The sequence below is a fragment of the Dermacentor silvarum genome, chromosome 9, assembly GCF_013339745.2.
Source record: "Dermacentor silvarum isolate Dsil-2018 chromosome 9, BIME_Dsil_1.4, whole genome shotgun sequence".
NCBI classification, from domain to species: Eukaryota; Metazoa; Arthropoda; class Arachnida; order Ixodida; family Ixodidae; genus Dermacentor; species Dermacentor silvarum.
The window spans coordinates 67,436,622-67,452,932 of NC_051162.1; the positions used below are offsets into that span (position 1 = coordinate 67,436,622).

Here is a 16,311-nt window from a genome sequence, read left to right on the forward strand (position 1 = left end):
ACCGGTGATTCCGCGTTTCCACCGCGCGCTTGACCTTTTCCATTTTCTTCAGGGACTTGTGTTTCTCCAGGATTGGTATACTTTAGAGCTCTGTCGGTTGCTACGTTTCGTTCCTTTCAGCTCACGTGGACTTCCGTCATTGTTTGTTTGTTTGTTGTTGTTGTTGTCTATCTCGACTGCGGCTGTTTGTTTCTTGAGCCACGCGACGCCCTCCTGCTGAACTCTTTCTCGTCATTCACCGCACCAACCCGCACACTCTTTATCGTCGTATTCTTTTCCATCTTTTCACAACTCATTGTACACACTCTTGCACTTCGCTCACTCCACACTCACTGAAATAGACAAATTCGTTGTGCGGCCGATTCCTCTCGGGGAGGTTTTGCCACTGTAAAAGTAACCATCATCGTCAACTTCGTGCTACCAGCCTAAGAAGAAGAAGAAGAGGAATAATAGCCACTGACACTTCCGTGAATGACGAAAAGGCGGGCGTAGGCATTTTCTCGCTTTCGCTTGGCTGGTCATTCTCCTTCAGACTACCAGATTTCACTCCTGTATTTGAAGCTGAGCTCCTAGCAATGATTCTAGCTTTGCGGAAACTCCCTTTATATGAAATCAGCGCGTTAATTCTAACAGATTCCCTTTCTGTCTGTACTGCGCTTACAGCTTCAACAAATTCACCGGCTCTAAAGACGTTTCTAACATTAGTTCCCCCCCCCCCCCCAGATGAATCTTATAAAATTATTATGGGTAACAGGACACTGCGGATTACATTTAAGTGAAATGACCGATTCATTAGCGAGAGCATCCCTGAATGGACCGATACTATCGGTCCTTCCAGTGGTGGCACAAATAACAGCGATCAGATATCGGAAATATGCAATTCGTAGAGATATCATGGAAACAATAACATCATGGACTGAATTTCAGCACCTAAAATTTCCGTGGAAAATTAATTGGTGTCCATCAAGACAATCGGAAGTCATCCTTACAAAATTACGTTGCCGTGTCCCACCATTAAATTTATATTTACACAGGGCTGGTCTGGCGATATCGCCGCTGTGCCAATTCTGCCTAGAAATAGAAACCATAGAACACTATTTTTTAATCTGTCGTCAGTATAAATTACAAAGAAAAAGACTTCTTGAAATACCGCTTGCTAAATTAGGGTTAAATTTAATATCAGAATCAGTACTCACTTTCGGTGCCTCGGTATTGGGCTTTAGCCACAGGGACGTATTTGATGCCGTTTGTGGTTTCATTCAATCAACAAAACGAATAAAATTTTAAATTCCCACTTTTACAATTCTCTGAGAGATATTTCAGTTTTAATTTATGGCATTAGTATTATAAATTATGCAGTTCAGAAAAATTAATCTGTCTGTTGTTCTGATTACTAAAATGCACAATAACTGTAGTTTCAGAATGCATATATAAAAGTTCAGATGCTCAATTCTTGGCCAATCCGAAGTGGGTACGAGCCATGTGCTGAGGACATCATCATCATCATCATCATTTCGAAGGTCATTGCAGTGCGGACGGTGGTAGGCGGGGTGGGTTCGGGACAACTACTGTGCGCACTTTTAGCTGGTGGTGCTGCGGGTTTTCGGGGGTTAAGATGGAGAGCAACAGCCGCACGGAACGCGTGCGCCCGTACTTCACGGACCGGGAGTGGACCAACCTTCCCGTGTACTCGAAAGTTCGCTACGCCAACATCAAGGAAAACTACGACAAGATGGTAGAACTGGGTAAGTTAATTCTAACTGTAATCTATAACTTACGAGAGACGAGACACTGATTTAGTGAACGCGTAAGCTTAAGCGACTTTTATATAGTTTTAGAACAAGAAAGTTCTGTTATTATCGTATGTCGTGCTACGGGTGAAGTGATTGAGGCAATAATCTTGTAAAACGCAAGAAATTACGCATCGCTCCAAAAATATTGCCATACATTACAGACTTTAGCACGAGGTCACAATTCCAGATCATTGCAACTTGCAGTGTAGACGGTTTGAATCAAAATCAATGTGCACTGGCTGCAATAATGATTATATGCAATGTTTAACATCTCTTGTTTCACGGGTAATTTGTGTAAGAAACACGGTAGGACGTACGAGCTCGTCAAGCTCTCTGGTATAAATAGCCTGTAAACTGCAGAGATGGTCTTGAGCGGGGGAGGCTCACAAAGCTAGCAACGGCCACATAAATGTTCGGCGATGTTCCACTGCGTCGGACTCCGCCGAAGCTACCCTTGTGTTCCGGTGTGCTCCGGTGCAGTGAAATGAAGCCTATAGTGTCACGCAGCCGACAACGACGGGTTCATTGAGGCAAGGTATACCACAGTATGTCGGGAAGCACTTACGGGCAAAGGCTCTAGCAAAGTAAATCGAGTGCCCGCGCTACCTGGTTGTCGGCTAGCCGAATAATGGCGCACCTTGATCGAGAAGGCGTAGGATCAATGGGCGAAGGAAGATCCCACGTTCACAACATCATCGTCATCGTCGTCGTCATCATGATGATCATCAAATGCCTCCGTCGCGGCGCTTTACCTAGACGGAGCTTGAAATTAGCCGTTGTCACATGAGATCTGAGGATCAGTTGCGGGTGAGCCCGCTACCCTCCTCCCCCACACACACAAAAAATTGAAATAGCAACTTTCATTCCCTACACCGAAATGCACAAGGATCGGGGGAGAGGGGGGGGGGGCTAGGCCCGGTTGTTGGGGCATGCCCACACCATGCGGTAGGTGTTCGCGAACACGTTCCCTCAGTGCGGGCACTCGCCTGAAAAATCTAAATTAAAGCGCTGCCGGGCACAGTCGTGTGTTGGTATAGAGGCGCAGGAGCCAGCGCTCCTCCGCCTTCGTGAGGCCTTTACACGCGGGACGATACCGACCGTTAGAAGTTTGGTAGAAAATAGAAATTTCCCGGAAATTAATAGCCAGATTGAAATCCTGGTCCACTATATGCGACGGATGAGGCGATGCCCGGTAGTTAAGCGCGCGGGTGGTAGCGTCTGCTACCTCATTTCCCTTGATCTCCGCATGTGCTGGGGCCCAGATGACGATGCGCCGGGTAGGGTAACCCAGGTACTCACATCGGTGAAGAATTTTAAAGACTCGATACAGAACGCGTCCCTGCTCCAGGTTGTGATAGGCTCCCCTAGAGTCAGTGATGACTCGGGAAGCGGGATCCGTGGTGTCTTGCACGATGGCGACCTTCTCCGCGTGTGTTATGTTAGGGGTACGGAAAGTGAGACCCTGTACTGGTTCGTTTTGGTGGATGACAGCTGCCATATACCAGCCCCCGTGGTGCGGGCCAGTTGCATCGGTGTAGAATACCCCCGGCCGGGTGCCGTACCGCTCGCAAATGGACGCCGCGCGCGCAAGGCGGCGGCCATCGTGGGCATGTTGCTGGGGAGGGGTCGTACCTGTAGTGCAAATCGCCATGCTTCAGGCAAGAAGACCCGCTCCTCCCGTTGAGTTGTGCAAGCGATGCGTATACAAGCGGGTCAGGAGGCGGCAACCCGCTGCTGTCTTGCCTAACCGCAAGTATTGATTGTTGAGATGCGCCTCACGGAGCTCCCCAAAGATGTTCGTCATTCCTAACTCGAGAAGACGTTGATTGGACGTAGCGATGGGGAAATCGAGGGCTCTCTTGTAGAGTTTGCAGAGAATCACTTCGAGTGCGTTCTCATGGCATTTGCGCACGTGGACGTACGGTGCCGAATACAGGATCCGGCTGGTCACGACCGCATTCGCCAGCCGCAGGGCGTCTTAGCATCGTAACCCCCCCCCCCCCCCCCCCGTTTGTTAGAAACCCGACGGGTCATGCTGCCCCCCTGGTCCCTCCCCCCCCCCCCCCCCTTGCGGAGCGTTTGGAGAGTTGTATCAATCTTGCGGTTCCGGTGAATAAAGAGTCCCAATACTCTTATCTCTTCGTGTTCGGGGATTGGACCGCTAAGCATGGAGAGGGCGATTTTGGTTGTGCATTTCCAATTGGGCCGAAGGTGCATGCTATTCCGATTTGCTCGGGGAGCGTTCAAGACCACAGCGGCGTGCGTATTTGTCCACAATAGACGCCGCTTGCTGTAGGTTGGTCTCGATGTCTCCTATCGAACCATGTGTTGCCCACAGAGTGATGTCGTCAGCGTATAGAGCGTGCTGCACGCCAGGGATCGCACTGAGTAGGGTTGAGAGCCTGACCAAGGCCAAGTTGAAGAGGAGTGGTGAGAGAACCGCTCCCTGTCGCGTCCCTCACGTACCAAGCTGGTACAGGTGATGTTCTGAGTCTTGCAGACGAATGTAAGATTGCCGATCTGTAAGGAATTGTCGGATGCATCGAAATGCGTTGTATCCACAGTCTGTTTGGGACAGCTGTGTAAGGATGATCTCGTGGGTCACGTTGTCAAAAGTCCCGTTTAAGTCCAAGGCAAGAACTACCTTATCGTCCCTGGGGTGTTCGACCGAAGCCAGGATCTCCCGATGAAGTTCGAGCAGAACGTCTTGTGCGGACCGGTGTGGGCGGAAACCATACATGGTGTCTGGGAAGGTGTTCTGTATTTCGAGGTAGGTGGACAATCAGTCGCGGACCATGTTCTCGATTAACTTGCCCATACAAGAGGTCATGAAGATGAGCCGGAGATTGTCTATATTAATGGCTTTACCTGGTTTGGGAATGAAGGTGACGAGTGCTCTTTTCCAATCCACCTGGAGAGGCGCACCTCCCTCCAAGATGGTATTAAAATACTCAAGCAGCTGCCTGTACGCTGGATCAGGGAGGTTAGCTAATAGCTTTACCGTCACCTTATCCCTGCCTGGAGGGTACTGGAGGGTACTCTCTTCATTGTTGCCAGCGCAGCTTTGAGGTCGTGAAGTTGGAGCGGCCGATCCAACTTCGTGTTCTCGGAGCCTGCATACGAGTACGCCGACCCACGGGAATCCTGGTGCGTGCACAGGTATTTGGCGCGGAGAACTTCAGGCATTTTGGCTGTGTTTCCATCGAACGCATGAATTGCACTCTGAGGAGGCTTTTGGGTCTCAGTGCTAGTTTGCGCCGGACCAATGAGGGTGCGGAAAAGGCGCCACGTATTCCGGTTCGACACTTGTCGAGCAGTGGTGTTGCATCGGTCTACCCAGTTTGAGTCGACGAGTTGGTCCGCATACTCAGCCGCCTGCTAAGTAAGGTTCGCGATGTGAATTTTGAGTTTGCGATTATGATTCTGCCAGTGCCATTGGCAGACGAGGCTATGCCGGGCTTCCCAGAGGTCACGCCGGGCTTCCCAGAGGCAAACCGAGCGGTATCCACCACCGGGTTCGCCTTCGAGAGCTCAAACTTTTGTTCCACGGCTGCATCAGTTTCATCCGGGGTTCCGCAAGGGTCCGTTCTGGTTCCTATATTGTTTTTATTATATATAAATGATATCGCCAAGGACATACATCCTCTCGTCGAAGTTCGATTGTTTGCGGATGATAGTGTTATCTTGTCGCATAAAAAGCCTGGAAGCCAGGCCATGTTGCATGTCTGTTTGAAAGTTGTATATGACTGGTGTGTAAAGTGGGACATGCTAATCAATTATGAAAAGTCCACTTCTATGACGGTGTCAAAGAAGAAGATGCCATTTGTGTTACCGTACATAATTAACAACATAGAAATAAAACGTTCCAGTAAAGAACATATTTAGGAATTACGATTGCTCATGACATGAACTGGAGTGATCATGTACAAAATATATGTGGAACAGCCCAACGAAAACTTGGATTCCTACGGCGAAAACTGAAAGATGCACAACCGGATCTCAAACTAAAAGCAAAAAAAAAAAAAAAACCAATAGTAAGGCCAACTCTGGAATAGGGAAATATAATTTGGGATCCAAATTAGAAATATCTTATTCACAAGCTTGAGCGTATTCAGAGAATGGCAGTAGGGTTTGTTTTTTCCTGTTACCGAAGAACGCAGTCCGTAACAGAACTTGGACGTGCGGAGCTACCATCTTTGGCTGTTCGCAGAAAAATTGCTAGGCTTAAGTATGTTTAGCAGCTCTATCACGATGCATTCAATTTGGATTCCGGCTTATGCTTGCGGCCGCCCGGTAGATGTCATCACGTACTAACCATCCATTTGCATTTATGTCCTACGTGCCAAGAGTTGACGTCTGTAAATATTCGTTTCTGAGTAAAACAATTATAGAATGGAATAACCTTGACCGACGCGTATTTGATAATACTTGATCATTAGAAACTTTTGAAAAAGAGCTGGAACTATGCTGCATTGATTGAATGTACCCTTCCCTCCCAGCAACAGTCCGGAAGGGCTAACAGTATTCGAAAAAAAAAAGAACAAAAAAACGCCATGAGGCTGAGAGATGAGATGCTGCGACGAGGTGGCGGATCCTTGGTCAGTAATATATGCAGGGTTCTCTTACGTGGACCGAAAACGAGTCCAGTCTGGGAGGGTTGTTTTGTGAAAGGAACGCGTGGGGTTTGGCTCTGATTGTGGTTACTAATATGCAGTGGTCGCTACCGAGGGCTTCCTCGATATTGTGCCAATCTGCATAACGAATGTTTTTAGTGAAGGTAAGGTCAGGGCACGTGTCACGTGCCACGAAGTTACCTATGCGTGTAGGTTGCGCAGGGTCAGTATGAAGAGTAAGGCCCAACGTTGACACAAGTTCCACCAGCTTGCGTCCGCGTTTCTCTTCACGCTTATATCCCCATAACGGGCTCGGGGCATTAAAATCCCCAACAATTATGAGGGGTTCCCTTTTGACCACCTTAAGCGCACGACTAAAAAGATAGACGAAAGTGACGTTGGGCAGTTTCGGGGAACTGCATACATTGAATACTTGTAGTGGGGTGCCTGTATCCGAAGAGGAAGGAGCGTCACGATCACGTATGAAAAAGTCCCATTCTAATCCAGATCTACTGGGGAAGCCTTATAGTTCTTATGCACACATAGGCAACTCTGTGCGTGGCGTTGATATACCGAATAACTGGGAAGCGTGGCGCCCTCCCCCGACTCCAGGAGGGCCACTACAGCGGGCAAGTCAGGGAGGGTTAAGAGGAGACGCAGGTCTGCATGCCTAACGCACGCCTTAAAGCCCCTGCAGTTCCACTGTAGAATTGAAACTGAAGGTGATTTGCCTCGTGAGTTTCTGCGTGGCTTAGGGCTACGCGCCATGGTGTTCACTTTGATTTTGATTCGATGACGGGAGGAGAATGGGAGAGCCGGCTGTCCCGTTGCCCATGAGGGCCTGCACAATAAGCGTACCCGGGGTGGGTTCCTTCTCAACCCGAGTCATCTGTGGTTGGCCGACTTTGATTTAGGGGCTCACTATACGCTTGAGTGGCCCGGACCGTCTGGTCGTAGTTGTCGGTTTGATTACGTGCGCTGCTATGAGGCACGGAATTTTGTCAATGGCTGCCTTAAGAGCAGCGGTGTATTGCAGCGGCGACAAGAGCAGCGGCGACATGTGCGGTGACGCCGCACTTGTCGGGTCGTGGGCCGGGGCGTCAATGCGGTGTCCGACAGCACCGCAATGACCGCATGCCGGGATGGTGCATTGGTACGGGCGCACTTGGATAAGCATTGCCTCATAGGGGACGTACCTCGGGGAAGGTCAGCCGGGCTTTGTTAGACGTCCCGAACTTGCAGATCGCCAGTATGTCGCCTTGCCGCCACTGGAGACTGGAGCGGAGAGTCTCCTCCGTATCCGTGTTGCGTACGGTAACAACGCCGTATCATATACGTTGCCACCGTCCTGCTGCAGGTGCCCCGTGAGGGGGACGCGGCCATCCGCCCAGTTGAGGTTGAAGTCCCCGATGATCTTGTCGGTGATCTCTGGTTTCGAGGTATAAACGAGGATTATGTTTTGCTCCATTACCGGAAGCATGGTGATGACTTGCGCTGAGGTCGGACCCAGATAGGCGATGAAAGACCGGCCGAGTCCATGCTCTTGAAAGGCTTCGCTGAAGGAGACTCGTGTCTTCGGTTTCACGACGACAACAAAGTCCTCTGGAGGTGGTTTGGGCAGGGGTAGCGATTTCCAGGCCACTGAATGCTTCCACTTGTTCCCCGCTGCGCGCGAAGCGTGCGGCGGCGGCTTGTCATGGCAAACGCTGGTGGTGGGAGCGCCCAGGGAGGCCGCGTCTGCGACCGCTGCCGTCAGGACGCGGTCCCGTGTTCGGCGAGCAACCGCGGCAGCGAGCGCGGTGCTCTTGAAGTTTGACGGCGGTGCCGGTTCACCGTTGTCGGGGGTCGATACGGTGGTCCAAAGCATCGCATCTGGGTCGTAGTACCACATTCCAGCTTGCTGTCCTGCCACCCTGTCGCCGGTGGCTGGGGTCGTGTGCCACGACTCGCCAGGTGCGGGCGCGCCGCCGTTAGGCCTAGCTGCGGTGCTGGCGTCGCCGGCCAAATTGCTCCAGGAGGAGATTGCTGGGGCCCACCTTGAAAAAAAGTGGTGTCCACGCGCTCCAGGGAACTTGCGGCGTCCAATGAAAGCGGTGTTGCAGGGGTCGGAAATTATTTCGCGGCTCCTGGCCGAAAATCGGCGGAGCCGATGCATTGCACGTCCGATCAGCCCGCTAGGGTAGCGCCCTCTCTGCTGGGACGTGTTGTCGGCATTACATCGCGGTTGAATGCGGTGTCGACATTGCAATGCGGTGTCGGTGTTCCAAGCGGCGGTATGCAACGCGCAGTGATGGCCAGAAGTCTGAGACGCGCGAAAAGATATTATCATCATCATGAGTAATAAGATTGAAAGTTCGCACGCACTTGCGGTAAATGTTGTTCTACGATCACCCAGCTTCGCTGTTTCAAGTGGTGCGTGGCCGAGTGCACGGTTAAGCGTTTTTTTCTTTTATTCTACTACCACAGGTCTTCAGCCACCAGTTCCTGAGTTTCTGAATCGCAAGCCTGCAGCTCGTAAAGTTCCAGCAAAGTCAAAGGCCAGTAAGTAAACAAGTGTACGGATTACGGAAACAGAATTTATGCGTTGCGTTGTCGCTGTCGACAAACGCAGTATGCGGACAAACGCACAAACGCTTTCGTCTGCCTTCTTCTACGCGTCCGATATAGATGCACGCGCTATCTCTTGGAGATGATGTATAATCGGAAGGGATCACTCAATAATACTGCCTAGAATACAACTTACCTTTGCTCTTCGTATCGCGGCTGATGACCGGAACGGGTGAGTTCCGGGACGACGTGTTAATCGTTTAAAGCCTTAAGGACGTAAGGGGGTGGAAGAACCCAGCAAAACGAGCGAAGAGGCGTGCAACAAAATTCACCATTGTCGTCCACTATAAACGGCGGGCCGAATGAGCAGAATTAGCCGCAATAATTTAATCTGAAAACTCGATAACATACCACGCGCAAAACTCGATAACATTACCCACCACACAAAACGCGAAGGACCGCTCGGCGGTGTTCAATTGCACATTAATGCATCCGCATTCACAACTCATAAGACGCGCTTAGGTGTCCTTGGATTTTATTAATTCATGGTATCTTTGAATAGATTACCTGGATACGTCTTACGTATCTTTAGTAAATTTGCGTGCGTACGTCTGGCGTAGCTTAAGATACATAATTTATTATTATTGTCCTTTCTGTAAGCCTGCTGCTATAGAAGCGCTAGTTAGTTCTTTAATTGCTGCTCTGAGGGCTTAAGATGGTTGTTTTTCTTCAACCTGGTCTCACGGAACGAAAAGGCTAGCATTTTGTCAATGATCGTTGCTTGACCAGCGAAATACAATAGGAGGTGGGTGCCCATCCCGGCGACGGTGCCGAGATTAGGCAGAGGCGCAGCTCATGACATGCCAATTATACCTGACACGTGGTGAGGCGAGTAGAGCCGGCTGACACTGAGCAAACGTAGAAGGTGCGTACCGAAGCCACTAGTACCCGAGAGTACACAAAGCGACCTAAAGAAGAGGGAATATCGAGGATTCGTCACGTACATCGCGTGCAAGCGACCTCCCTTACAAAAATTTTTGTAGAAAGTCTATATAAAGTGTGTAGACATTTGTCTATGAAGTCAACAGACTTTCTGTAGACATTTCTTTAGACTAGTCTACAGAGAGTCTATGGACTTATGGCCATACACTAATTGTAGACTAGTGTACAAAATGTCTGAGTCGATAGACTGACTATAGATTAGTGAAATTTAACTTTTGTAGACAAATGTCTATAGGCTTATATAGTTCTGCTTTTGTAGAAATAAGTCTATAAAATGTCTATAGAGAGATCTCTATAGACTTTCTATAGACTGTTTTTATAGACCAGTCCATAGACAGTCTATGGACTTATGGCCATACACTTTTTGTAGACTAGTCTACAAAATGTCTGAGTCTATAGACTGACTATAGATGGTCTATAGATCAATGAAAATTCACTTTTGTAGACAAATGTCTGCAGAGTGTCTATAGACAAAAGTCTATAGGCTTATATAGTTTTACTTTTGTAGACATCTCAATTGAAATGTCTATAGACTATAAACTATTCCTATAGACAAGTATATAGTCTGTATATGGACTTATGGCCTTACACTTTTTGTAGAATGTGGTACAGTCTGCCTACAGAGAGTTCCTGTAGATCAGTCTATAGCTAATCTATAGACTTCAGTCTTACAATTTTACAGGGTGTCCCAGCTAACTTACATTTAGTGAAGCTGTTCAATGGAAAATAATATTAAGAAAAGGCGCTGCAATAAGATCCGATTTTAAGACCTATGGCGTGCATTCGGCCGTGAATTCAGAGGTCTGAATTGTAGGTCTTTTTATGATCATATATCTTGCACCATGTTGTTTTTAACCTTTCATTTTCATTGACCAGCTTGGCTAAAATTACTGGGACACCATATATACTAGATAATACACCACATTTTGCCAACTATGTTTCGGCAGGCAATGTATTCTATAAACACTCGCTGCTGCGGTTTGCTAATAAGCAGCTTATAGGAAATGTCTACAAAAATTTATTGTACCCAGTATGCATATAGGAACATACATAGGGAACTGTACATAGAAAAGCATGCATGCAGATGGAAGCAGTCAAAAATCTAAAATGTATGCAGCCGTGAATCATTATGTAAAGCTGCATGAGCATTTGTGTAATTGCTCATTGAAGAAAGTTTAGTCGCATGCAATGCATTCGCTTGAATGAAATCTACTATCTGCAAGTTAGTTAAACTTTTTGTTTACATATGGCAGCAACAAAATTTTGAACGTATATTATGCATTATAACCTGTTGCTTCCCATCTGCATTTATGCATTCATGTTAATCGATTATTAATGATTCTGAACCAGCTGCACTCTCATATGTTGCAGAAACAAATATTTCAAGCAATTCCGCTAGTGCAGACTCATGCAGTGCAACAAAAAAAAAAAAACAAGTGCACCGATATTGAATTAACTGTTTTTATTGAACGATATAATACATTAATTTATTAAAATGCATGCCTTATGCTATCATCCAAAGAGAATATTTACATATTTACAGCTGCTTCTCCTTGGCAAGCATGGTTGCCAGGCTGGCCTTGACCTTCGTGTAAGCCGTTCCGAAGGTGCTGCAGGTGCATGCTGCAAATATGTAGATACAACAATGTGAGGCAAAAATAACAAATTAGTATTTTTTGTACGTTCATTAAGCAGCTTAATATATTCGCTCAAACCACTTAAGTCAATCCTTAATACGGTTTAACTATGCCTAATGGCTGCTTGTCAATACAAAACTGTACCATCGCATAATGTTTCACTCTACCGTATAATGAACAATTGAACTGTTACAATTGCTGCTGGTGCCAGCAACAGTATGTCACATTTTATGACAAGGCCATATGACACATTAATGTACTTATTTAACCCAAATGACCTCTATATTAATTGCTGAAACTAGGCTTCCCAGTTGGACTGCTTACATTTTTGGCTGGTAATTAAATATACCCGCGCGGAATGATATGCTCAGAAGAGTGAATGGAGTATTGAACGTATCATGCCAAAGATTGTAATTTATTTTCCTTAATACACATTTAAATGTCTTTCTCCTACTCTTAACTGATACATCATTGGCCATAACTTCAATAGAAGGCAGATGGATTGATTGTGTCGATATGGTCACTTAGTTTCCTATAGATAATCATATCTTTTGGGAATGCTGACACGGTTGCAAGTTAGGTATACCACATGAGCACCAGAAATACCCCGTGAGCACTTTCTGTGTTGTGGCACGACACATATGCACCTCCTGGGAAACAAAACTGAAACTGTCATTACAATGAATGCTATCACAGTAAATAATTGAAGGCGCTCTATAACATAAGTATTTTTTCTAGAGTTTCGAGGTTCAGGACACTTACGTAATGCCAAAAGATTGAGTAAGAAATGCCATGTCAGCATGCTTCACATTCATTTCTTTTTCAGAAATACGTACCAATTTGTTATTTTTTGGGAGGTGAAATGCTCCAAAAATATGTTTAAGACAGCGATTCTCTGGAAACATTGTATGGAAATAAGAAGACAGCATACCTATGTTGACATTTTCAATTTCCCTGATGTTTTTCCAAGCTTTCCCTGGCTGTTTTCAAGAAAATTCCGTGGCACACACCCGCAGTTTAGGGGCAATAAAAATATTGTGGTTTAATGCTTGCCAAATTACTGCCAGTGCCTAATTGCAATTATAACGAATAACACGTCAGTCACTTGAAATGCACTATTAGATTCAGCTGAATTGAAGCACTTGTTTAATAAAGCTGACAAGGGCTTGGCCAAGTTCGTAATTCATGGCAACACGAGCACAGCACAGAAAGTCTTCAAACTCTCCTCAAACCAATGGCTTCAGTTTCAAAGGTGTAAAGGGTGCTTCCCCGAGCCACTAATTTATTGTTCTCCAATTCTTTCGGTTGCGAAGCTGCGATTGACTGGGCTTATCGCGAGTTTCGTGCTCTGAAAGCTTTTGCGATTATATATATTTATACTGGTTGCCAGGAGCCCCATAAATACTCCTACTTTTGACTTACGAAAACGGCAGCACACGCTGCTGATGCATGACCCGCAAACACGGCTTTTCATCTGAGTACGCTAGCATTTATTCAACTGTACGTCTCTTTTAGACAATTCGTCACTCTAGCACAATTTCGAGGTATATACATAAAGCGCTTAAGATGAGTTTTATTAGACAGGCAGCGCAGCGTTTATGGCCGCCGATCGAGCGCCACAAAACGAGACCTGCCCACAGTACGCCGCTTAACACACACAATCCGCGCTTATTTCTGCTCAGTATCCACGTTAAACATGGTGTATTTCCTTTTTCGCGGACATTGACAATGACGGTAAAATGAACAAGCGCGAGCGATCGCTTGCCGTTAAACATTCCCTATAGTAGAATCGAGAACCCGAGCGCGTTTACAAACCAAACGACAAATGGACACTACACCCGAGTCGCCTACATTACATGCAGCCGGTTCGCGCTACGAAATACGCTCACCTAGTCATGAGCTAGTGACGGAAAACATCTTCGTTAAAACTTACCGTTCAGTGTAGTTGACGTGTGATGCCACAAAGTTGAGACGAATACACAGACCCAAAGGTGCAGGCAGCTCACCAGCAGCAACAAGCGTTGACTTGCCTGGCGCAGCCGTTGAGATTCAAATCGACGCGGAGAGATGGCGCGCCGCCGTTGCTGCCGCTGCGCATGCGCAGGCGCCGAGGCCGCCGACGGCGTGCGTGCTCCGAGAAACCCGAGCGCCTTTGGCCTTTTCTTTTTTTTTTCTTTTTTTTATTGTCGCTCTCTCTCTTCTCTTTGTCTCTGCGCTCCATGTGCGCGAAGCCGGTCGCTTTTACCTTCCATTTTTCAGTTCTTTCCATAGAAGAAGGAAATGCCTTGGCGCGCTGTATTACAAACACTGTGGGCTATCGCATGGAGCAAGAGCGCACACTTGGATGAATGCAGTGTTTGTAAAAACCGTTAGCACGCACGTCAGGCACTAGCATTATGGCCAACGACGATGAGTAATGCAGTGCATTTCTAGCATAGCTTCCAACGTGGCGCTAAATGGGATACCTGCGCACATGTTAGTGCACATTTGTCTGTTCCGGTGACATGTCAAAGCAATCAATACACTAATGACGTACGCATATGCTCGGCCGCACAGGCATATAGCGCCTGGAAAGGACTGGGTGGGCTCAGAGTATCTGGCGCACATTGTAAGTGAACGAGAAGCTTTAATGAATTTATAGCGCGGGATATCAGTCTGCGAAAAACCACCCGATATAAGTGATGCAGCCTAGATATGGGGAGAGCCTAAAGAGTATCTGAGAATCAGACGACACAATTGCTGCTCGGAGGGCTTAAGATGGTTGTTTTTCTTCAACCTGGTCTCACGGAACGAAAAGGCTAGCATTTTGTCAATGATCGTTGCTTGACCAGCGAAATACAATAGGAGGATTAAGGGCCAGTGGTGGGTGGCCATCCCGGCGACGGTGCCGAGATTAGGCAGAGGCGCAGCTCATGACATGCCAATTATACCTGACACGTGGTGAGGCGAGTAGAGCCGGCTGGCACTGAGCAAACGTAGAAGGTGCGTACCGAAGCCACTAGTACCCGAGAGTACACAAAGCGACCTAAAGAAGAGGGAATATCGAGGATTCGTCACGTACATCGCGTGCAAGCGACCTCCCTTACAAAAATTTTTTAGAAAGTCTATATAAAGTGTGTAGACATTTGTCTATGAAGTCAACAGACTTTCTGTAGACATTTCTTTAGACTAGTCTACAGACAGTCTATGGACTTATGGCCATACACTAATTGTAGACTAGTGTACAAAATGTCTGAGTCTATAGACTGTCTATAGATTAGTGAAATTTTACTTTTGTAGACAAATGTCTATAGGCTTATATAGTTCTGCTTTTGTAGAAATAAGACATGTCACCGGAACAGACAAATGTGCACTAACATGTGCGCAGGTATCCCATTTAGCGCCACGTTGGAAGCTATGCTAGAAATGCACTGCATTACTCATCGTCGTTGGCCATAATGCTAGTGCCTGACGTGCGTGCTAACGGTTTTTACATTGTGAAGTGAACGAGAAGCTTTAATGAATTTATAGCGCGGGATATCAGTCTGCGAAAAACCACCCGATATTAGTGATGCAGCCTAGATATGGGGAGAGCCTAAAGAGTATCTGAGAATCAGACGACACATAAGGCGCACACATGCGCGACATCGGTTCATCGCACACTAGCAAATTCTGCGTTGTCAGCTATACACATTACAAGTCTCTGTGCTGCTAACATGATGCCTGTTTGTAATGCGCTTCTTGCTAAAACTGGCATTCATAACCTCTATTTACATGATTGGATTGGCAGTTTGTTTTCTTTACTTTACTGCCGCAAAAGTAATGCTATGAAAAACAACTGTAAAGACTGTCTTGGGATTGCCGAGAGCGACTACGGAGGTCATATAATGTGGTGAACAAATGCGGAAGTATATACACCATGTCTACAATAAACTCTACAAAAAGGCTTTAAAGAAATGTCAGCAGTATATAAAATCCCAGTGGCTTATATGAAACGTAGCTCCTATTATCCGCCTGTACGTCCACTTGGTCACAGCGTACATGGGTTGGGCCGAGTTTAACGACTTTTGTCTATAGACGGCAAGTAAACCTGAAGCAATAAGACTTTTACAATATCGGCTGTCCTTTAGTTCATCTCACAGCTTACCGCAATAGGTATACGGTCTGTTCGCTCGAGTTAACATGATCTTTGGTAATGTCCCACTCTATAGCCTTCATCGGCGGGGGAGGATATAGGAAACCATTAAAGAATAATTTCCATCACATAAAAGTATATATTCCGCCTCCGTGTGGTTCGCAAGGAAAAATTATCGTCGGGGATGCATTCCCGACTAACTAGGGTGCCAGGCCCAGAGGTTACATGTTAAAAACCAGTGCAATACTGAATGAAATTAGGCGAGAAGACTCTTAAACACCTAATTATCTGGTAAAATAATAATTAAGAACTGCGTAATTCAATGACAGAGATGCCATGGTGACCTTTATTGCTTTTCTCTGTAGACATTCTATAAACTGGCAATCGGCTAAAGAAATAGCAAACAGAAAAACTTTTGCGTATAAACGGTGTATAGACCGCTAATATAGACAAAAAAACACGATTTAACGACTTTTGTCAAGACTAAATTTAAAGACGGGGAATATATAAAAGAAGTAGACACCTTATTAACTTTCGCCTATAGAAAATCTGTAAACCGGGCGTATACAAAAATAATCAACGCTTTATCGACTGTCGCCTATAGA

General features: G+C 46.6%; 1 protein-coding gene across 1 annotated transcript in view; it reads left to right on the plus strand.

Annotated features, from left to right (window-relative positions):
- The first annotated feature begins 1,584 nt into the window (after positions 1 to 1,584).
- Positions 1,585 to 16,311, plus strand: part of LOC119463646 (histone-lysine N-methyltransferase PRDM7-like) — a 44,818-nt gene continuing 30,091 nt past the window's right edge. The window contains exons 1-2 of the mRNA XM_037724470.2: positions 1,585 to 1,745; positions 8,873 to 8,947. Of these exons, the coding sequence (XP_037580398.2) occupies positions 1,616 to 1,745; positions 8,873 to 8,947 (205 nt within the window). The 5' untranslated portion in view covers positions 1,585 to 1,615. The remainder of the gene's footprint in view (positions 1,746 to 8,872; positions 8,948 to 16,311) is intronic.